The following is a 23,766-nucleotide window of genomic DNA, read 5'->3' as shown; positions in this document are numbered from 1 at the left end:
TTATCAGGACACACTTTCTCCATCCATCTGTTACTTACAGCATGCTCTTAGAATGCTCTGTAAACTTAAAAGAATATTCAGAAAATACTAACCCAAACATCTTACCTCAGTGTATGTAACATTTTTCACCATGAGCTATGCTTGTGGTTTAGTCCAGTTTATTACCAAGGTACCTTCTTAATCACAAATAACTTGACTGAAATAGCTTTGCTAAGACTAATAGAAAGTGCTTAAAATAGTAAATCACAGCTGTTTGTACCTTTTTTTTTTTTTTTTAATTAGCAGCTGTTATGGTTGCTTGTGTGTGTGTGTGTTGTAGTATACTAAAAGACAGTAATTAGAAGATTATATGCATTTAGTATAAAGCTATTCTTTGTATTTTTTTTTTTCCATGGTTAGTGCTTTGTTTCCTGCTCAGTTCTTAGCACAGAATTAAGACAGAGCTGTTAACTATAGGCCTTTCTGGTGCTTAGCATACATGTGCAACAACGTTGTAAATAGCAACCAGCTGATTTTTCACATTTCTCTGAAGCACAGGGCTCTCTCTATTCCCATTTTAAAACTGGCAATATGATACTCTGAAGATTAATACTAAAGTAACAAGCAATTTTATGTGCACATTTAAGGAAAAGAAAAGAAAAACCAAAAATGATCCAGCCTTCTGAAAATGAGCATCGGCTCTAGATGCATGTCCTGTTCTTGTTCCATCTGTACTTCCAGAGGTTACCAGCCCTCCTCTTTCTGTGAAAAAATTTCTTACCTGCTGGAGTCAAAATAAGCTGGGTAAGTTTAAACAGTAAGCATATAGTTCTTCCCTGGCACAAATTTTGTTTCTTACTAGAAAGGGCCAGAAGTTACTGCCATGCAAGCACCCAGGCAGCAGGCTGGGAAGGTGTGACATCCTTTCTCAAGGACAACAATGAGCAGTGGGAGACAGAGAGGCTGAGTTAACTTTTCAGCTGGTACAGTGCCACAAAAATGAGATTAGCTCCAGGTCAGCAGGTTACTTCTAGCCTACCAAACCGTCACATGTTAGCCAATCCTTTGTAATTACCTGCCACTTATTGGCCTTTTCCAATTACAGAATAACATGTTAGTTTGCCTTACAAAGGCAGATGGACTTCAGTTTCTTTGTCCGTTCCTTGTCCATCCTTCTCAACCTTCTTTCCTGTTGCCTTGGGAATTTGGCTCTAAAAGGCATGGGACTGTACTGTTCAAGCAGCTCTTCCTGTTACATGTAGAGTATAATGAGCCCAAATGGGAGAAAGCTCTAAAGGACTGGCTCTAAGAGCAGGTTCTTCTTATGTTGAGAAAGGAGCTTCTGAATTCAAAGTGTTCCTCAGATGCCAGTTGACTTGGCTGGGACTGATGTATGAGACAGTATTCAGGCACTGTTGGAAGGCTGTTCTGCTCAGACTTTGTGCCTGAAACTCAGATTCAGAGTCTGAAGAAGCAGGCCAGAAGATCTCAGAAGAACTTTTCCAGGAGCTGGAGATTTCTGGACATAAGTGAAAGAACCTCTAACAGCAATCAGGCCTTGCAGGCAGAAAGGGATGGAGGCTAAGTAGCTACAAAAATTTTCAGAAAGCATAATTTGGAAGAAAAAAGTTATTTACTTGTCTGAATGACTGACAGTTCCATCAGCAGCAGTTTACACAGCCTAAATGCTCTTTCCATTAGACAAAGCAAAGATAAATATACTCTAGTCCTGCATCAGACTGATGCATTTAGCAATTAATTCTAGCTTTCTGTAGTTGTTTATGTGAATATTTATGTAGTTTGTTACATGTACTTTTGAGAGTATTCTTATGAGAAGAGGAAAACTTGCAATATGGCATTTCCTATATCTTTCCAATTATTCTGAGCAATGTTTTGTTTGCATTCCCTCTCACTGCTGTGTGAAGGTGGGATGGTGGAGCTGTAGCCACAGGAAGAGATCTCTTGTGTATTTCAGTGAGTTATCTTGTCCTAAGGGTGTGGCAAGAGAAATAAGAAGCGAATGGAAACCTGTCATTAGGCAGTTACAGAACCCAGAAATAGCACGTCCTGTGCCCTGTATTGCCCCATGTAGTAACTAGAAAGTTTATGTGGGCTTGAATTTATTTGGCTGGACTCTGAGGGATATTTTACTGCTGTGAGTAAACAGCAGCTTCTTGAGAATGGGCTCTGTTTAAATGAGAGTAATGTGCTGGCCAGCATACACGAAATATCTGGTAAACAGACGATGAGCCTTGTTCCAGCGCCTGTCTTCTAGCTGATTCACAAACTAGACACAAAATTTGCTGAAGGATTTTGTTTAATCTAAGTAGCGGGGACAAATGTTTCTACAATAAAATGTCCAGGACTTCATTTCAAAGGATGTGCAAATAAAGATGGATGTTTTCACCATATGTGAAATTAAGGGTTAATTCCAGAGGAATATACTTACATTGATTATTTACCTACATTGATTTTTAATGTCCCTTATGAGGCATTTTGCCCCCTCCATGTGGAATCTTGACCCCACTAAAGTAAGTCTTCTATTTACTGCATTTTACCCTAAAGTTTCAAAATGTGCTATTTTTCTTATACCAACAAACTAAAAGTTAGTATTCTATAATGTCTTACTTTATATCCTTTGTCATATCTTTCCAGGCCCCAATAAATTCTCCCTTTTATTTGTAGGAAGTGCCCTGTTGCAATTTATGCAATCAAAATGCATGTAACTTTTCTTTCGAAATCTTTTTTCACTATATGCATTTTTGTAGCCATTTATTTTCTAGCACATACTTGTGGAGCACAGCAAAAATTCTAATTGATGCTAAACCTAAATAAAATCCTCAGAAATACGTCTGATTCAAATCAGATACTTTGCCTGATTCAAACATTAATTTTTCACTGTAGAAAAGGTCATGTTACATATGAGTCTAATTGAAGAAAATGTTTCAGAATCTTACATATCCAAAGATGAGTAAGGGCTATGTCTAGCTTTACTTTTGAGTGATAATGGCATAGTTTCTTCTTCACAGAATTGTAATTTCACGAGCTAATTAATTATTTTTGCAAATGAAACTGGAAATGGGTACTGATAAATCATATTCCAGTGCTGATTAACAGTGTGGTCTAGGGTTAGTTGATTAAATGCATTATGCATTTATTCAGAAAGGACAGATAGAATATGTCACTTGCAGCAAGGGGAAGCTTATACTAAAATCATTGTTTTATTTTTCAAAAAGGAACCATTGAAGATAGAGGCTGATCTTTCAAATATGTTGCAAATGAGATTAATGCACATACAGAAATGGAGAAAAGTACTTTCTATAGAGACTACAGCATTTTCTAGCAAAGCATAGATCAATGTGGATAGCTTATTCTTAACTTAACATTTGCCTTGTGTTTGACATTCTAAAATTCGAATTATCTCCTTAAAATGCTGAATGTAAGGAATCTTTATCCTTATATTAACCTCTGCAATATATTAGAGAAGCCCAAATAAACTGTGAAAGGCTACTGGGTTTAAAAGTATGGAATATTTATATATATATAGATATTGATATATAGATAGATATAGGTATATATATAGATATATGGCATATGTATATACATATGTACATAGGGGTATGATGGACAATGGAATTTTCTGTGTTCTCAGCTTTCTGTAGAATTATTGATTTTTTTTTAATATGTTTTTTAAAGTACTCTTTCAAAGGAGATCCTATTTCATAAGCATTGTATCACTTTTTCCTGATATTTTTAACAAGTATTTCTTCCTAAACATTATTCAAAGACAATAGGCATTGCAGAACCCTTTACAGAATGACGACTTTATGGTGTGCAGATTTGTTTTGTTAGTAAGAGTAACCACAGTAACATGTGAGTGTATGTTTCTGTAGATCCAGAAAAGATATAGAAGATAATGTTAACAGAGTGATGATGCAGAGAACAGTAGAAAAGTGCTTAAATTATGAGAAAGGATTGCTGCGTTAAATATTTCAAGTGACAGAAATCATATATATATGTTCACTTTACTTTTTGTTTTTTTTTTTGGTTATGTACTGCAATGGTAATGGCTGCTTTATCATTTTATTAGGATTTAAAAAATATTTTATATCCATGTAATGCAGCTATTTTTTTATCTTGCATTTATGGGCATTAACATCTTGCTATTTCATTCTTGATAAGAAAAGATTAGTCTATTTCTTTCTCTTCAATTTTGTATACCACACGTGGTAATGTAACTCAAAAGACAAAAAGCAATAGGTACTGCAAAAACATTCCACAGACAATTGCCCTTTTTGGTTAACAGATATATTGTATGTAGGCCTTTTCTGCCCTGGTCTGAGTAGGGTGACCATAGTGTAGTATCTCATGAGCGGTGTATAGTGAGGCTATTAGAAACTTGTATTTATTAGTTTATTTGTTATTCTCTTGAATTAGAAAGAGTTGGGCAATAATAAGCAGAAAATTGATGTGGAGACTGGTGGGAGAAGGCAGAAAACCATAACTCTGTGCTAAATAACAAAATGCTGATAGAGTTCTATAATCTGGGAAGAATATGTAGATCGGGTTGGTGCTTTTAGCTTTTGGACTACTGAGTGCTGGGGGAATGTTGTGTTGTTGGAGGTGCTGCTTTCTAGAGAAGAGATTTCCAGTTGCAAGTTAATGGCATTGGTAATTACAGAATGAGAGAGAATAGGGGTGTAGACATCCAACAGTTTCAAATGCACGCATTTCCTTAAAGATACTTTCTCTCATTGTACAAATAGTTGCATTGCAGCAGTTCTGTATGAGTGACTATTGTAGAGCTCAGTAATGTCTGTGTATGTCTTTTGCATCCTTTTCAAAGAAAGAATGTTTTACTAATAGTCATACATTTATATGAATAACTCTGTTCTTTCATGTCTAATACTGAGTAAGTAACTGAACTTCCATTCAAGACACAAAGCTGAAATCTAAGAAATTCTGAGAGCAAAATTCAGAGCTATGAATATCTATAATGTCAAGTAGTGGAAGGATTTAATTAAGTCCTTATGCACAGTTGAATACCTCCTGAATTTCATTTCAGTTGCTATCAAGCATCTGCAAATGGAGTCGATATAATCGCAGGCTTTGTGACATTTGATAAAATATTTTTATTAGCAAAGATGAGAATCTGCATCAGCTACAAGACTTGAGAATACTTCTTCACTTTAGCTTTTGCAAGTCCAGTAGTAAAAGAAGGGTTTTACTTCATGAAAGGTCTAGTTGGTAGGATGTTTTAGGAAGGAAAGTTGTTTAAGGAATAAAGATTCTAAAATCTGGCAATAATTAAACAGAAAGTTTGAATTTAATGCTTAAGTTTTTGTGCTTTTATGCAGCTTTTAGAAATCGGACTCACTTTTCTATTTCCTTGGGGAACTGTGGGCTCCTAATTGCTTGTGTCTTTTAAACAAGCCACGCGTCTCCAAAAAAGGCAAAATGTCATAGGAATGACATTTTAAAATAAACTGTATTTTTCCACATTAAAGTTTCTTGTTGAAAGGCATAAGTTCCCTCATCCCCACCCTCTTACAGTAGAAATAGATACAGATTAGCATAACCACTTCTGCATGATAAATTATCATGTTGGACTTGGATAACCATAAAAATGTATCTACAGAAGAAATAGAATTGAAGAAATTTAAGTTGTGCTTTCTGGTTGATAATGATATTAAAAAGCTTCAGTTGCAGTTATATTACACATCCTGGGAAATTAAAGAAGCTCAGATATGGTTAGTTTCACTGAAGAGCCCTCAGCAATGGCAATGCCTCAAAGAGACATTAAAGATTGTCTGTAGCATGGAAATATGTTGGAAAGACAATGAAATTAGCAGTTCAAATTGCAGATCCTTTAGTTTCTCTACTTTATGCACTGAAGTTTTTACACTGATTAATTCCCTCCCCGCCTATGATTCATTCAGTAGCATACCCAGCCATCGCTTTCGCATTTTGGAGCATTGACTACCAAGCTACTATTTTGGTCTTCAAAGCAGGCTCTCAGTTTTATGAAGTGTGCACCGCTTCTCCCAAGTTTCACCTCTGGAATGAAAAGAACGGTGTTATTTTTCAAGGAAATGTACATGCTTAAAGAAAATCGTAAGCACTCTGCTGTAACCAAGGACTCATTATTGAACCAGGTATGTATAATTCCAAGATCTAAGGAAATGCTGGCATTTTGCTGTAGATCTTAATGAAAGGTAAAAGATGTACAGTCCCTGGGTACAGTTTCCGTTCAGAGTAGATAACTAATACCACGTCTCTGACTTTGGTGTTTTTAAGCCAGGCTCCTACCGGAAGGAGAAATCCTGCCTTCCCTTCCATCCTCTGCCATGCATTTTGCCCTGTCCCTTGGACTGCTGCCAACAGAGCACACAGTATGCTGAAGCAAGGAACCATTCTGATTGCAAATGAATCAGTTTTATGTTTTTTGCTGGCTTAGTTCCAGCCAAATCAGTTTTCTGAGAAGCTTACCATGTGGCCATAAAAATGTTTGCACTAATACAAGGCAGTAACACTCTACTTAGGGGTAGTGGGAAGTTAATAGGTATATAAAGGGGTAGTTGCCCCTTTAGGTAGCAGTGTCATATCAGATCAGATTCACATCTTCAATTCCAGCACATTCTTAGCTGACTGGCATTAAAAAATTAAACTGAGTAAAGCAGTTGCACTCATGTGACTGTTATCACTTATGTCTAGGGTCCTTCAAAGGATTGGAAGTGCCTCTTACCTTTTCCACTTTCATTGCTCCACATTCCCCATGGGGTCCATTATTACAGGAGTGCATAGCTGATGCATAGGGAAGCGTGGCAACAGAAAGCTCCTTCCTTTCCTAAAAGTAAAGGTCTGCTGTTGTTGGTGCTCGGGGAAAGATGGGTCTTGTGCACACAGCCACTTTTGCCTCTGTCATCAAAAGCAATTAGCCACTAATGTGGTGATACTGGTGGAGCTTTAAATGAAAGAAAGCAAGCAAGCTTGTTTCCAAGAGAGGTAAGCACTGCTATTAACAATGTTAGTGTTTGGAATTCTGTGTTGTTGTAGATACTAATTTTTGTTTATATCAGTAGTTAAAGCATTGGTTACTGTTAAACCAGACATATTTCCTGCGTTAGACTTCAGTTTTTTTTTCCAAGGGTCCATTAATGGAAGTGGGTGGCTCCTTGCCATCTTCAGTAGGATGCTCTTCTAAAAGTATCCAGCTCTTAAGGGAAATAATTTAATAACTGTGCTTTAGGCATGCAAATTATCTTCCATAGTGTTAAACCAACTTACATATTTGAGTCAGGACTCCCAGTCCATCTGCCAGAAGACATTCTTGCTGCAGCTGCTCCTTCATTCAGCAGCATTTTATCTCAGCTTCCTGATTTTTCAGTGGGGTTTTAATTTTGCATCAACATAGCCTTTAGGAGTGGCAAAGATAGGTCCAAGCAAGATTCAGAGGTGGAGCCTCCCAACTTTTTAAAACAGACTTGTTCATTAGTCAATCCCAGCACTCAAACTGATACCCTCCAACATCCTGAGCACATCTTCAGAGAAAATCTGCATCTGGTCTGACTGACTTGTGGTCAGATGTGTGATGGAGCAGGTGTGAAAGTGAAGAACTGCTGCTTTTTGTGGCAATGAATTACCACGTGCCTGCTGATCTGTGGTAAATGTCTACTTGTGGATGCTCACCTCTGGTAGGTGCAATGCCAGGCAGAGTGGCTTCCTCTTGCTTGTGCTGCTGCTTTTATAGGAGAAACAAAAAGAGGTGAAAGATTTATTTTAGTTACTGAGGTCAATAGCTGTTTCTGTTCTCAGTGTATATTCAAGAAAAATTGCAGGGTTAATATTTGTTTTTAGATTTTTTTTTTTTTTTAAATCCAAAGGTTCGAATGTTTTATGGAAGCCTTCATCCCTAAGTGATTGAATGTGGAGATGTGGAGAGAACTGAATTCCAAGATAAAAACAGGTAGTAAAGAAGCAAATACTACAAAAATGGAAGTACTTACTGTCTTTTTTCTATCAAAACACGTATGTAATACAAGTATGTGACTTGCTTTCTTTTTTAACCAGCAATTTATTGTAGTTTGGAAATCCTCTAAGGCTTCCTGATTCCTTGCCAAATCTATAATTCATTAAATTTATGTCCCTATTCTTATAACAGAGCTTGCTCAGGGATATAAATCTCTCCTTTTTTAGAGGGTGAGAAAGACTCTCATTATTATATTTTGGTAAGAAGAATAATAGGGCCTCAATTTAAACATGGGAGCAATAAAAAGCAGCCTTAGATACCCTTGTTTTCAGGCTGTGTTTCTAATGTAACATCATGTAACTTTGATAATCCTTTTCAGCAAGAAATCCTTAATCCCATATAAGCAATGACATTTTTACAAACGATATGATTCATCACCAGCCTATGTGAATACACATCCATTAGTGCAGCTATTGCTAGGTGCTGTTTCTGTTGTTCTCATTTCTCAAGTATATGAGTGTTTAGACACAGTCAAATGAAAGGATATGTGATGAAATTGGAACATTTGGAACTTCCTTGGAAGTGAATTTTAGACTGTTTCATGTCAAGATGCATTTCTCCTATTTTCTTGCTTTATTCTCTCTAACCGTTAGATATTATCAGCTTTTCCAGTCTTGGGATTAATGTGAGCTTTAGATCTTTTTAAGGGGAGGGGTAAGGAAGAAAGATAGACATTTTCGAAGATTAAGTTCTGAATACTCTCATTAGAATTGCAGAATTTCTGTATTAGGTTCAGCAAACAAAGAAACAGCAGTACAAGAAAAGAAAATGTCAGAAGCACCTTGTTGGTGATCAAATCCAGGTACTTAAGAGACGGTCACTGCCAAAACTGTTACAGTTTGATGGTTTTTACGTCTTGGAAAAAGAAAAAGTTACTCGCTTAGCATGCTGTCAGACTTCACAAACCATTCTCCCTTACTCTCTGTCAAGCATGAATTCTGAAGTGCTAAATATATATTCTTCCTGCTTGGTCTTATGGCACATTTCTCAAGAATTATTTAGTGATTTAAAACAAAACAAACCAAACAAAAACACACACACAAAAAACAAAGAACACATTTTATTTGTGTTTTTGGGAGGTGATATTAAAAAAATAATAAAAATAAATTACAAGGAAACTGTTTTGGTGGAGGATATTTTGAGAGCAAATGAACTGAAGTGCACTCATGAACTATTCTCCTTCCTTTGACTATTTGTTTGATCTCTATTTTCATAATCAGTTTAATGAAAGTAAACATAGAGATTACTATTATTATCTCATTCTTTAAGATATCCAAGTTTTTGAAAAATTAATCAAATAGAGAATTAACAAAAGCACTTAATGTAGGACATATACACTTCATGCTGCCCTACTTCCATTAGTTGTCAGCTCTGATGAGTCGGGTTGGCATTTACATGTTTCCTTGTGAACACATGGGTACAGGCTTTTTAGTAGACATTTTGCATCATAATAGCTAAACTACAGCTGGCTGAGTGTGCCTAGGAGCCATGCGTCTCAGCAGTCTTAAACCCTCCCGGTGTGTGCGAAAAGAAGTTATTCCCTGAAAATTTCCGATAATGCAGACACATCTGAAGGAACTGTAGCCAGAGGTGAATAATGAGCTGCTGTCACCAAATGAGCCGAAAAACTGTGCTTGGCATTGTCGTCACTGTTGGCAGGAAGGGAAAAACAAACACATCACTAAAGAACATCATGCAATTTTAGAGTTGGCCATTGTAATTATTTTGCACTCTTACTGCATGTGAAATGAAAGAAAATAACATTTTAAAGAGAGAATGCAATTCAGATCTAATTAAGTTGCAGTATATTTAAGAATAGAAATCACCCTAAAGACATCTAAATATTGAATGTTTATAGTAAAGGATAATAGATGTTCCTAAATTACCTCTGTGTCAGCAGAAACCTGACATTGCTTGATAAGATTGTGTTCAAAATGTAGTCTCAAGAGATTAGCAGATTAGTCCTGGATGATGGGCACAGAAGAAAACAAATTAATGCAAATGTGGAGTGCAACTGCTCGCTGAAATAAAGCTTCTGTAGAGTGTGAGGCATTGTGGCTTACATTCAAATTCCCGCTCCCTCTTAGACAGGTTTTTACAACCCCATTCATTCTAAGTCAGAGAGGTAATTTTACCCTAAAATATGCTTCTTCCAAATGTCAGGACAATGCCCCTGGTTCAAACACTCCTTTCAAATAACACTGAAAAAGTTTTAGTTTGCTTCCAGCATAGAACATCAAGAACAAAACCCTCACATTTCAAAATGTGTTGTGAAAAATGTCCTCATACAGAGCCCTGTTGAGAGTGAAAGCAATTTCTTGCTAAAATATTAGGCAGAATAAAAGACTTACTATTTTAATTACCTATTTATTTATTGAGATGTGGTTTTCTTTAAGAAGATTTAGAGCAGGGATGGTGAACCTCTATACATGAATCTCTTGTCCGCTGAAGGACGTTGTGTGACTAGCAGCACTTCTGCATTGTCAGAGGCCGTCTGGTGACCTGCACCTGGAGAAACAAATGCTGCCCACCCATTTCCACTTGCAGCACCTTTGGGTGGTGTAACAGGGTTGCCTCCTGCCCATGACCTGTGCAGAAATGCCCTGGCTTCAGCTCTGCTGGGTGTGATGTCTGTGTCCTACAGCTGCTATCTAAAGGTTCTGCCTCAGGGTTTTGATGGTCAGGAGGGTTGGCAAGTCCAAGCTGTTAACACTGGCCTTTGTAATTTATCTTGAATGACAAACAAACCAAATTCAAAAGTTGAAACAAACTGTGCACTCACCACTAGCTTCCAATTTTTAACATCAGAACTACTTCTAATTAGTATAATACTTAGGTAAATCTAGTTTCCATCTAGTTTCCATCACCTGGAAAGATTGCAGTGATTTGTCGGGGGTAGCTTTTGTTTCTCTCTCTCTCTCTCTCTATTTATTTATTTATTTAAAACAATTTGACACTTATTTTCCTACCGTAGTGATTTAACAAGCATTGAGATGCTACCTGATTTTTCACACTGGGGCTATTGTAAGTTTTGGAAGTTTCTGGGGGATTTTGACTGAAGGCTTCTTGACTAGTTACTGTTGCTGCTGACATAATTTTTTCCAAATGTGAAACTGTTGCAATTAGCCTTTGGTAAGATATGGGTGTGTGTTAGGATTCCTAGATGTTGCACAATAATTTTGTTTTACATCTCCAGAATAATGTGGCCAAAAGCAGAAGCACTTCTGGCCCTGAGCAGAACATTCCTGCTTTTTACCTTGTTTTCCTTTTGTGCAAAATGTAGCTTGGCCAAACATATGATAAAGAAAATATTTACTTTAGTGGCATTACTCTGATTAATACTGGTGTGGCAGAAGACTATTGGGTTAAAGAGCCCCTGTGGGCCAGACTGCACAGCTGTTTGGAGCAAGAAACTGCCTTAAAGTCTAAGCCATATAAACTGTTTTATTGCTGTCATAAAGTTCCTTGTTATGACACAGGCTGGAATTCTCTAAAGTGCAGAACTGGTATTTCAAATCCATCCCACAGTGATATGGGTTCAGCATTGTGCACAAATTAATTGTCGCATATTTATATTCTGTAGCCACGATCCAGGAAGTTTTGTAGTAATTCGGAAGCATCTTGAATCCCAAGTTGTCTGTTGACCTCAGCGCTGGCAGTTTCAACATATTCTTTCCAGTTCAGCAGGAGATTGTAAATCAGCAAAACTCTGGCAGTTTGCCAGGTTCTGTGCTGATATGCATGTACCTCAGAGGAGTCATTTGCAAATTTAATTTTGACAAAATTAAACTGGCTGAAGCCCTGAGCAATCCAACCTCAGAGTTGACCTGGCTTTGAGCAGGAACCAGGACTAGAGACCTCCTAAAGCCCCTTTTGACCTGAATTATTCTGATTCTAGATGGAAGGGGTATGTATTCCAACTTTAATTTTATTTAATTTATTGTTGATCAATTCTTCCCCACGATGGGACTACAGGAATTCAGGTTTAGGAAATTCTTCCATTTGTGGCTGTTCTACAGCTGAGAGTCTCATGGAGGAACAGAAATGAGTGGTTGCATAAGTGGACCTGAGAACTGATTTCCACTCCCTTTGACAGCAGAAATACTTATTTCACTGAACAGTGTCATTGCATTTTCCTTTAGTCTTTCATTGCAGCTTGTGACATAGGTGATCATAGTTTTGAATCACAAAAGCAAACCCTTTGCTACCCATTGGCATTTTCTACTTTGTTCTGTCATTTACAGTTTTGATCTGTGTGTCCTTATAGAAAAAAGCAGTGCATATGAACTATGCTCATAAAGTAGCCATCCACTGGGACCTGTAACCAGGTAGTGACATCTCCTGCTCATCCTCATCCCCTCTGGGTATAAATATTTTGGTCAGAGGTTATAGATAGAGACCATAGTATTCAGATGCTCCCTTTATCTCTCCAAAGACTAGCACTTCAGAACTGGCCCTGACTACATCATAATAAAAAATAAATAAATAAAACAGATCACAAATCAGAATTTCCCCTTTCAAACTACACAGGTAAAGATCTGACAGCACAGACGTGTAGTTTGTCTTACTTGAAAAATATCTTCTGTTCTTTTTTTTGGCCTTATTTGTATGACCAGTTCTTAACATGTACTGGCAATTTAGTAAGCACTTCTGTCATGAAAGTGGTGCTCTTATACTAGCACGGGTTGCCCGGAGAGGTTGTAGAGTTGCTGTCCATGCAGATGTTTGATGTTCACAACCCAACAGGACGCAGTCTTGGGCAACCTGTTCAAGCAATTCTTTCTAGCCTCAGCTATTCTGTGATTCTTCTGTGATTCTCCAAAAGTTTTTTTTTTTTTTTTTTTTTTTCAACGGGAGAGCTGTGATTCTTGTATTGGATTGTATTTATACTGTCGATAATCCTAACGTGAATTATTTCAACATTTTTTCACTATATATATCATCCCTAAGGATTTTAATCACAGTATGTCGTCTTCCTATTGATTTTCACTCAGTTCCTGTTGACCCCCATGGCAGAGTATGGCTCTGGAGAGATCAATCAGTATTATACTCAGGTCTCCTAACACCTAATTTCCTACACAACTGAACTTCAGCACTTGTAATACTTACTGCCTGGTGACCTTTTTAAAGGGCCATGTTGAATTTATAAACCATCCCTCAGCAATTGGGGGCTACTTTGAAATGAACTACATTGTGCAAGTGGGAGCTCGTTGTATGTATACTGAAATATGAACAGCATTTAGCATCTGGATACAGTGAATCATTCAAATTATGACTGAAAAAACACACCAAGGAATTGATTAAAATCTAATATTCCACTGGTATACGGAAAAGTCAGCACTTCTACCTAGCAATTTCTTTTAATCTGTTTAATAGACCGCTGAGTCATTGGTTCACAATTAAAGTTCAACAGCAATAAATGGTTTTATTTTAAATTCGTATAGCTTAGCAATTGCGTAGCTGATCATTCGATTATAGAAAATGTTTATAGGAAATAACCACCAGGTAGAAACACCTGCATAAAATGTTTGTTTATCTACAATATGCCTATGTCTCCTTGGTCCATGCAATTTCACTCTTGCCAATGACCAAAATCATGGCTCCATCTGAATTTCAACTCACCTTTAGTTTTGTGAGCTCCTTCTTTCATGGATCAGAACATTTGCTGTCTTAACCAGTTTTAAAATGTCTGAGGTGCAAGTCAGAGTCATGTGGCAGCACTGTACAGTGGCTAAGCAGTACTGAAATGTAAGTTGATGTGACTAAGTATTATTTCCGCAAAGGGTGCAGCTCTAGTACTCTTACTGAAAGAGTGTTTTTCATATCCCTCAGCATCGTCATTCCAAGAGTTAACTTATTGACTATCAAGACTCATTAAGTGTCTCTCTAGTCTGGAGCTGACTATATACATGTCTGTGCTGAAGAGTTTTAAATCATGTAGAAATATGTATGGTAGAGGAAATGAACATCTTTTATGACGTTTCTCTTAACTGTGAATCCTTCAGACAGTTCAGCAGAAAGACTGTTATTTCTATTCTGTTTCTTTCTGGTTTTCCTAAGAAAGCTTCAGGATTTTGTTTTTATAGATTTCAAGCAATGTCAAAGTACATTTTTCTTTGATACTTACCAAAAACTGGGAAAGAAAAAAAGGGCATTTTTTGGGGAATGACTCTTGTAATGCCCGGTTAGGCTCTTGGGCACAGAAAGTACTTTGGATAATGTGTACAAGTCCTGTGCCCATGTGGGGCACAGTCCACAGAGCCACTGGCTTGCTTCTTGGTTTTGGTCTGCTGTTTAGGTGTGACACACGGTGACTTTGATTTCAAACTCAGGAAATAGGGAGCTGGAAGCTCTGCTGAAGCTGGGTGTGAACACCAAATGGCAGCAGCAGCTGGCCACCTTGTTTGCCCTGGCTGGCATTGGATGCAGGCTTGGATGGGCTGCTGTCAGGGAGACTTGAAGCAGATCCATGTTATTGTTAAAGGATGCTGCCAATGGTGACAAGCTGTGCAAGTCTTGGTCGCTCTGAAAGAATATCACTTAGGCCCTTAGGAGTCCCACAGATCCTCTGCATGTGGGAACAGTCAATAATGGGCATCTGGTTTTCAAGAGAGGAAGACCGACATTATGGCCCCCTGCCAAAAACTGGTGCCAGTTTGACAAATAGCATGGTTATTTCAGAGTTTCTGCCACACCACAAATGAATCTCCTTCTGGATGCTGGCCATGGCAAATTCCTGAGGCTGTCCATACATCATCTTAATGCTGTGAAGTCTGTTGTGAGCCTGTACAGTGAGGAGTGGCTGTTCAATTAGTGGTGTCTTTGTTCAAGGCTTGCACACACTGCATGTCCTGGCTCCAACACGGAATGCTTGTGCTTATTTTAAGAGATCGAAATACTTTATATCTTTCTGTGTTGCTGTTTACTGAAGTAAACACCTAAACCCCATTGTCAAACCCAGCAGGTACATGTGATAATCTGCATAATTTTGAACTTCAGCATTTGCACATCTGCCAACACTGTTGGTAGCATATCTGCTGTTGCCATGATGTCTATAGCCTTCATCTGAAAACAGTGATACCAGTGGAATGCTCTGGTGGGTCCTTAGTTCACTCCTAATGACCAGCAAATGTGCTGCAGGGTGCCTTAATTAGCAGTGTGTTTGCCCACAAATCAGCGGGATCTGCAGACTCTGGAGCATATGTAGGATCTGTTATACAGGTAGCAAGGAGCCTTCTCAGCCCAAGCATGGGATGACAACAGAAACCTTGAAAGTAGTGGGACAAGATGGTACTGGAGACTGGACTAAAAGCTCACCATTGGCCAACTTCTGGTGCTTAAAAAAAAAAAAAAGACTTGAAAACAGACAAAACTGGTTTTAAGGGTAAAAAAGAACAAGTATCTGATGTATGTGAAACACACCATGTCTGGTGAATTTGGACATAAGGCAGACTTGTAGACTAATAAAGAAAGAACAAGGTGTAAAGACTAGTTAGAAAATATAAAAATAGCCCTGAGTGGACTGTAGGCTGGGGAGGAAGAAACCATCCAAGTAGTATCACACCTCATGCAAAAAAGATACCCCCTGGCACACTCCTCTCACCTGTCACATCAGCATCACATCACCACCACAATCATGATCCTCCCTGTGAAGACCTGGAACACTGAAGTCTCACCATGTGGACTGACTGACGTTGGGACCTGAAGGGGCAGTGAAAGGCTGAAATGGGTAGACTGCAGAAAGGTTGTGTTTTGATTACACAAAAAATATCTGTTTTGACTTGGCAGAATTTGAACTATAAATGTTAGTGTCACATTTTGACTGAACAGATAACTCTTTGATTAGACTGTTAAAGCTTTAAAAAAAACAAACAACACCTAACATAAAGTATGACTTTGCCTTTAAAGAGTATTCCTTGTTTTACTTGGAAGATGTTGAGTACAGCATGAATCAGCAGCAGGCATGCACGCGTGTGCACAAACACACACCCACTGCTCCTTCCCTATCCAGTGTAACAATGCTGTAGGTATTTTCATTCCCATCCTGTGTTTTGGGGCACTGTGCGGGGAAGAGTTATATCCGTGAGATACATGGCATAGAAAGGTGTAGACTGAAATCAGTTGTACCATATTTTTCCATCCTTTATTTTCTAGGGTGATCTGTGTATGAACAAAATCTTCGGAGACAAAATATTCTGCTTACGACTATGCATCTGCTATCTCGAAGGGCTCAAGAGGAAACATTTGGCTCTTTTGTGATTATAGTATTTTTCTCTGATAATTTCTGTAACATACTAGCTGGCCTCCTACATCAACTCCTGAATGGCAACTGACAACATTTTTTTTCATGAAAAGAAATTTTTAATGGGCTGTACCATAAATAGCTGGGACTTGCTGTCCTATGTGGAAAATACAGGATATGAGTCATTATCAACAGTAGGAGACCTTAGATCCTCTGTAGTTGTACGTATCTTCTGTGGCCATATCAAGGACTGCATTTAATCTGAGAAGCACATGTTCATTACAGATAGCTACAGGAGACAACTTGGCTCCCACTGGCACGTTTTGTAGTATCTGTTCTCTAGTAAAACCTACTCTACTCTTTAAAGAAACTCCAGTTCATTTTGTAACCACTGAGTTTCTAGTACCTTAAAGTGATAGTGAGAAAAATTCAAAAATAGTAATTGCTGAATTACAATAACATTTACTGAATTATTGGCTTGTCTCCAGGACAAGAGAGAGAAACAGTCAGAAACCCAGTTCTTTCAGGAGTTTCTGATGTCCCATGTTCTTCCAGAGGGACCATTTTTGTCATAGATGTGATATCTTTCAGTGAATCTTTAAAGATCCTAACTAAGCTAACATTTTTTAACAAAGATAAATGAATTTTTACTATGACAATTTCTGCAACTCTCTAATTGTTTCTAACATTTTTAAGAACACAGTTCAAAAACAGTACCTTATATATATTTTTCTCCTTTTCCATTTCCAGGAGTTACATATGGATTTTGAAATTCTTGAATAAATTTTGCAGTTCACTCTTTCACAGATAAAAAAAGACAAGGAAACAAACAGTGTCATTAATTTCAATATAGGGATCAATGGGAGAGTACAACACCAATACCCTCCAGACTTTTTGATCCCCATGACTGTGCTTTAATCAGACCCTATACTTCTGGGTACTTTAGCAGCAGAGTTAAACATGCTTAAATTAAGGAGACCTTATTGCTGGAAACCAGGGCTGAAAAAACTTTGTAATGGTTCACATATGGCAGCCTGATTCCCAAGTCTTCTTCTAAGGTTAAAAAAATAATTAAATATTTGTTTGGCACAAGTTGAGGCAGTGATAATGGCAGCAAAGTCACATTTCAGGTGGTTAGCAGGAACTTCCAGTGTGCTTTGAAGGCTAAGTAAAGTCTGCTTGAAATCTCTTCCACTTACTACTGCAGCAGGCTATATTATGCTATGTTAAGTTACGTTATTACAAAACAGCAGCAGCAAGCATTAAATCACTTATGATAAAGCAGGTATCTGTTTCTCAGGATGCTAGCTAGCTGCTAGGCCATAAAGAATAGAAAAGGGTTGAAGCACTGAATGAAGGCCTGGAGCCACCTGTCCATGTCAGCCGGGTACTTAAATAAGCTTTTTTACAAGCATAATCCATTAAGATCAAATTTCTGTTTCCCTTTGTGGGTCCCAGACCAGAAAGACTTAGTGAGAATGAAAGACTGAAACCAACCTAGTAGCTGTAAACTTGAAGAATTACCTGGAATTTTCTCAGCAAGGTTGCTGTGTCTGAGCACCATAACTATAGATATTTCTTCCCATCCAACTGTGCATATTGCATTTTTGAAATTAGCCTTCACAAGGAAATGATGGACTACTTAATTGCAATTTAGGCTTCAGATTTGCAATTGTAGATACAGAGAAATTCCATTTCCCAAAAAAATAAGTGAAGAGAACTTTAATTAATTCTAAGGGCTCTTTCAACAATGAAAGTGAGTAATTCTGTTTTTCTTAACAGAGTTGCTGATATGGATGGAGATCTTTATTTATTTATTTTTCCCCCACACATTATGAATAAATGCATAAAAACAATGGAGAGATGATTTGAATCAAGTTTGACTTAAATTTTTAAAATATCTAGCATAGAAATCACTAGTTTGGATTTGTCCCCTTGGAAGAAAGGCAGGAGAAGGCTCAGAATTGTGGCTGGCTCTCCAATAATGCTAATTTATTTTTGGGCATCAAACATTACTAATTAAACAGAAAGTAGAAACAATACTTTTGCTTCAAATGTTGCTACACAGAGGCTTTTCAAAGTAGAAGAATTGTACGGTTGGCAATATTTAGTTTTATTTTAAATTATCATACATACATTGCCTGTTAGATGTTGATTTTAGAGTGTGAGATGTCAGACTGGTACCACGAGGGGTTTGTTTTCATATAAGAAAACTCATTGCTTTACAGCTATGATATTGTATCATCAAAGGAACTAATGCGTGCAAGTACCAGTTTTGTGCATCAGGAACGAGGTGAAAATGGCATGACAATTCTGACATTCCTTGAGAAGTAGTTTGGACTTGCTGGAAAATATACGATGTTATTTAGTGCCATGGACCAGCAGAAATTCTAAGCTGAATTTTCCTTCTGTACTGTGAAATCATCATCTGTAGCTGAACTTATTTAAATGCTAATGCTTACTTAGATCGTGATACTTTTATCAGTAACTGCATAAGCTGTTTGCATATCCTGTAAATAGCTTCTGAACTTTATGGTATACTAAGTCATACTGGAACTCCTGTTTAGCTGATTTCTGTGGCTGTGACAAGTCATGATGTGGAGATTTTGACTGTGGAATTATAAAAATCTTTATCATACCAAAAGTAGGGTAACCATACCATGACTGGAAGGACATACCCATCTACAAAGCACCCATAGTGAGCTGCAGTTGAGATTCTGATCTAGAAGCACACCTATCAGGCCCCAGTTTCCAAATACTTTCAATTCCATAGAAGCTACACCTTCAGCTCTTATTTCAAATATATGTCAAGCGTATATATTTTGCTCTGCTAAAGCTGCAGATTAACCCATTGCTGGGGAGGCTGGTGCAGTTACTCAAGTGGGACTCAAGATGCTCGGACTCTAAGATTAAATAGACAAAACTTTTATAGCTGCTTATGACATCAGTAAGTAAGCAAATTGGGCAGGGCTGATGGGTCCTGGACTAACCTTGAACATTCGGATGTCAGAACAGAAAAAAGACGGGTGCCTATATGCTTTGTATTTTTAGATGTCAGCTTGGAGCCTGATTTATAGCAGCTTTCCAGTCTCAAGAGCAAACTGCTTATGGTCTTTCAGTACATACAAAGGCAGCTCAGAGAGGCTTTCAGCACAGAAAATGTGAGGTCAGATTAAGGGATTGATGTAAATCTACACTCTGAAGTCTCTCTGCTATCTGAGATTTCTGACTCTAAAAGATGAAGCACATAATCCTGAAACTCAGCTGGTACCACTGAGGATAAGAAGCTGTTGCCTTGTCTCTGTCTTAATTTTCTACTTTTGTTGAAAAAGTTAAGATGTGAGAGTTTACAGATTTCTGGCGTTGCTCACCAGCATTTAATAAGCATTTTTGCTTTTCTAGCAAAATACCTCTTTATATTTAATGGATAAGAAGCTATCTGCAACAGAGCAGGTGTGACAAAAGCATTTTACGTCTCCTGAATTTTTACTAATTGCCTGTTACAACTGTGTAAAAGTTAAGCTGTGAGCCATAATTTAGATAAGGCCAGCTAAACATCCGGGCTTGCTTGGCAGCAAAATGTTCTAAACACCTCTCCTTGGTGGTACACTTTGATGAGGGGACTAGCTAGCAGGTTAAGGTGTGTATTGCTTCTGTGTGCATCACTCTGTATTTTCCCTGTTTTGTGGCAGTCAGGGAAGCTGACTCACGGCTCAAGCAGTAGCAGCTCATGATACACTGTTCACCAAGTGGCAGTCCCAAATTTCATATATGCTTTCCTCCCATCTGGTAAGTGGATGAGTCATTTATGACTCAATTTTCTCTGCTCAGCTTAAGAATGATTCCTAATGAGTCAGACAGAATGTTTTCAGGGACTCCTGCTGTTGGAGAGCACTTCACCTCTACCGCTCCCATCTTCTCATCTCTCCCATACTGTGGGCTGTGGTCTAACTTCCAGAGCAGAATCCTTCTACACTAAACTCAGGATTGGTGAAATTGCTGCTTTAGTGAGCCATTTTTGATGTAAGTATGACTTTTAGCTTTGCCTTTAGTATTGCCAGGCATGCTGATACAGGAACAGGACCTCCCTTTCTAGTGGCTTTGTGCAGCACTGCCAAGAGACCTTCATGCTGCCTCTGCAGCATGGGTACAGGGCTGCTTTCAGATGGAGGACATTCAGATAGTCACAGGTTTGTTCTTTCCTTTCTTGTGCACAATGATTAGAGGGTTGGCCTGGGTTCCTTTACTACATTGGTAGACTAGATCTGTCTTGATTCTAGACAGATCTTTTATGCTGGCTCTCAGTTTGGAGTGCAAGTTCAGTATTAGTCCTTGTCATAGACAACTGTGCTCTAAACCAAGAGAGTGTGGGGAAGGACAGGTGCCAAGCTGCAGGCAGGCTCCTGGCCATCACTGGCAGGCTGTTGATCAGAGGTAGGCCTCTGGGAAAAGGTTAGGAATGCCATGTTTGTAATAATAAAAACTGGGCAAAGTGGTCTGCTAGTACAGAGAGCAGCAGTCTGCATTGGTGCAGAGCGCTTCAGTAATATTCTTAAAATTGCTAGTAATATCTATCGGTGGCAAAGAAGTGATAAAGGGATGGCAGAGAGAACTTTTGTTGAACTTATTTTCCTATGTATATATGTACTTTCTTGATACACTGCAGCTAAAAATATATGTAAGTGTACTCTTTCCATAGAGAAAAATGCAGATAATACAACCATGAGATACAAATAGCAGCTTGTCTCTCACTGCTTTCCCAGACATATGGCCAGTCCTATAGATGTGCCCCTTATGTAAGAGAGATCTTGTGGCACGCTTTATTGCTGCATGACGGTTCACTGGAAAAAGCAGTTTGAGAACCACTAATTGAAAGAAACCTCAAGTTTATTCCATGTTTGAATCCCAAAGATTTTTATTTCAAAATCATTCCATCAATAATCAAAGTTTGTATATTGGAAATTGAAAATTTTTGGACCGTATCTCCTTTTACTTATCTTTCTATTTAATTAAAATTAAATAGCTGGTTCTCCCCAGTTCATTCTTTTGCCCCTAAAGCTATTTCTAGTACTATGTTCTCACTAATTACTAAAATCACAGCTAAATAGCATCCATTCCTGATGGTTCCTCGATAGTTTAAGGATTCACCACCAGAAGCAGCATTTGCTCTACAGTCTATATCTGAAATTAAATGTCTCATAATAATGTCATTTTCTGCTTGACTTTATTCTCTGTTAGCAGAGATTTTCTAATTGGAGATTAAAGATAATGTGGTTATTGCCCCCAGACTAAATGAATACTTTTCTTCAATTTTTAGTAAGGTTGATAATGTATGTAGAGGCAAAACCAGGATGGTTAACAGAAATGACTGTATGAAAATGAGTATTACTAAATCTGAAAGGAAAACTGAAACATTTTAATATGATCATCTGAAAGGGATCAAATTATTTCCTTTCCAGACATCTGATAGCCATGGAATGTGAAAGGATTTTTATTTAATTTCATTGACACCAGACGACTGGATAATTATGTTTATAATAACTGAATTTGATGAAAGAGAGCAAAACAAACTATAGACCCTTTGTTATCAAAATTAAAAAAAAAAAAAGAGAAATAAACAAAACAACAACACACATAAAAAAGCCTTACCAAGCTCTTTTAAAGAAAAAGAGTCATCTCTGGGGACAAACAGATATGGAAAAGTGAGACAAAAAAGGGCCAAAATGAAAGAACTAATCAGGGTTGAGAAAGATTACCAGGTCAGACTCCCAAAGAACAGCCTGCTGACTGATTTTAGACATTGCTTTTATTAACAGTCATAGTGTAAAAGGTAGGCATGTACTGATTTCAATTTATTCATGATACAAAGTCAGGAGGTACAAAATAGTATGGATGATCATAACTATGCTGCATAAAAGCAATTGTATGACCTCGTAAAACAAAGTGATAGCAATAGGAAATTTAATAATGAAAAAGGTAATGTTGTGCTTCTATGTATTAACAATTCTTTTAGAAACTGGAGCTCTGTCAGCTGGAAGTGGTCCTGAAGGTGAAGGCTGTTAGTTGACTATGAGGCACAAGAGACTTGTAACCTCGAAAAAAGCAAATGTTCCCAGGAGTGCATCAGCTGAGGTCATTCCAGCAAAGATGGGCACGTACTTATGCTGTGGAACAAGGTGCTGGGTTATCCTAAGTGCTTCAGCACAATGGGTCCTTGCAAGTCAAAGCAAAAACAAAACAAATGAACAAACAAAAAAGTATGCAAAGCATTAACTTTTCAATTCCTTGTGCTAAACAGCCTATATGAATTACATACTTGCATGATTGTCAGTCAATAACATTAGCATATCCTTACTAGTGTCTAGTCTTTGTGGATGGAAAATCTGGTCTTCAGAACTGACTAAGAATAGCTGTCTTCTCTTATGAAGCGATCTGCAAATAGTACACATGGAGGAAAATGGCCTCTGAACTGTTATGAACTGTTATTCCTATTCTATTTAAATGAGAAGAAAATAGCAGAAGAGAATTAATTTCACTTCTGCATATTCTTCTTTTTTCATCACTTATATTTCCAATAGCACAAGCTGCCATGTAAAAACACATATGTAAAATAAACATTTGAAGAGTGTTCAGCAACAGGCTAGATAAAGAACCTTTTCCTCGTGTCCAGTCTGACCCTCCCCTGGCACAGCTCTGTGCCGTTCCCGTGTGTCCTGCCATCAGTTCCCAGGGAGCAGAGACTGTCACCTCCCTTTCTGTAGCTGCAGAGAGCTGTGAGGTCACTTCTCAGTCTTCTCTACTGTCGACTGGACAACCGAAGGGGCCTCAGCCTCTCCCTATAAGACATGCCCTCCAGCCCTTCTACTGGCTTTGTTGCCTTCCTCATGGGTGCTTTCAAGTACTTTCACATCCTTTGTATATTGTGAACCCAGAACTGCACACACTGTTCAAGGTGAGGCTGCACCAACAATAATATAGCAGGAGAACCGCCTCTTTTGACCAGCTGGCTGTGCTGGTCTCAAAGACGCGGTTTGCCCTCTTGGCTGCCAGGGCATTTGCTGGCTCGTGTGGAGCATGCTGCTGACCAGCACCCCCAGGTTCCTTTCTTCAGGGCACTCATCTCCCAGTCTGTGCCTGTGCCTGGCATTGCTCTGTCCCAGGTACAGCACCCAGCATTTTCCTTTGTTGAACTTCATGGTGCTGCTGATCGCCCAGCGCTCCAAATAATGTCAGCAATTCTCTAACAGATATTGTATGTGAAATAAATAGGTGATGTTTAATTAAATGAGGTAAGTCTTGAAACTGTTGTAACTGGTCTGATTTTTACCTTGAAGTGTTAAGCAAGTACTTTTGTAGTTGTCTTCATATGGTGCTTCTATGCTTATTTATGCAGAAGTTTGGTGCTGGGATACTTCGGGCAATGAACCACTCAGGATTTTTTTAGATGTATTAGGCCCAGAGATCCTTCCACATTTGACTAGAAGTATCAAAGTAAGTTTCTCTATGATACTTTGAC

General features: G+C 38.2%; 1 protein-coding gene and 1 long non-coding RNA gene across 6 annotated transcripts in view; one reads left to right on the top strand and one right to left on the bottom strand.

The window, feature by feature from the left end:
* PDE1A (phosphodiesterase 1A) overlaps positions 1–23,766 on the top strand; it is a 221,846-nt gene that overhangs the window by 19,125 nt on the left and 178,955 nt on the right. Inside the window, exon 1 of one of the 4 annotated variants that reach the window (XM_027461480.3) lies at positions 20,127–20,273. The exons of the other annotated variants lie outside the window; for them this stretch is intronic. Within the exon in view, the coding sequence (XP_027317281.1) occupies positions 20,272–20,273 (2 nt within the window). The 5' untranslated portion in view covers positions 20,127–20,271. Of the gene's footprint in view, positions 1–20,126; positions 20,274–23,766 lie in introns of those variants that run through there. 4 annotated transcript variants of the gene reach the window in all.
* LOC106016158 (uncharacterized) overlaps positions 22,004–23,766 on the bottom strand; it is a 50,001-nt gene continuing 48,238 nt past the window's right edge. For both annotated transcript variants that reach the window (XR_011810701.1, XR_002400752.4), the window contains exon 3: positions 22,004–22,463. This is a non-coding gene — a long non-coding RNA (uncharacterized lncRNA). The remainder of the gene's footprint in view (positions 22,464–23,766) is intronic.

Source organism: Anas platyrhynchos, chromosome 7, assembly GCF_047663525.1.
Source record: "Anas platyrhynchos isolate ZD024472 breed Pekin duck chromosome 7, IASCAAS_PekinDuck_T2T, whole genome shotgun sequence".
Classification (NCBI taxonomy): domain Eukaryota; kingdom Metazoa; phylum Chordata; class Aves; order Anseriformes; family Anatidae; genus Anas; species Anas platyrhynchos.
The sequence above is the reverse complement of the archived record's forward strand: the minus strand, read 5'-3'. Positions and strand labels throughout refer to the sequence as shown.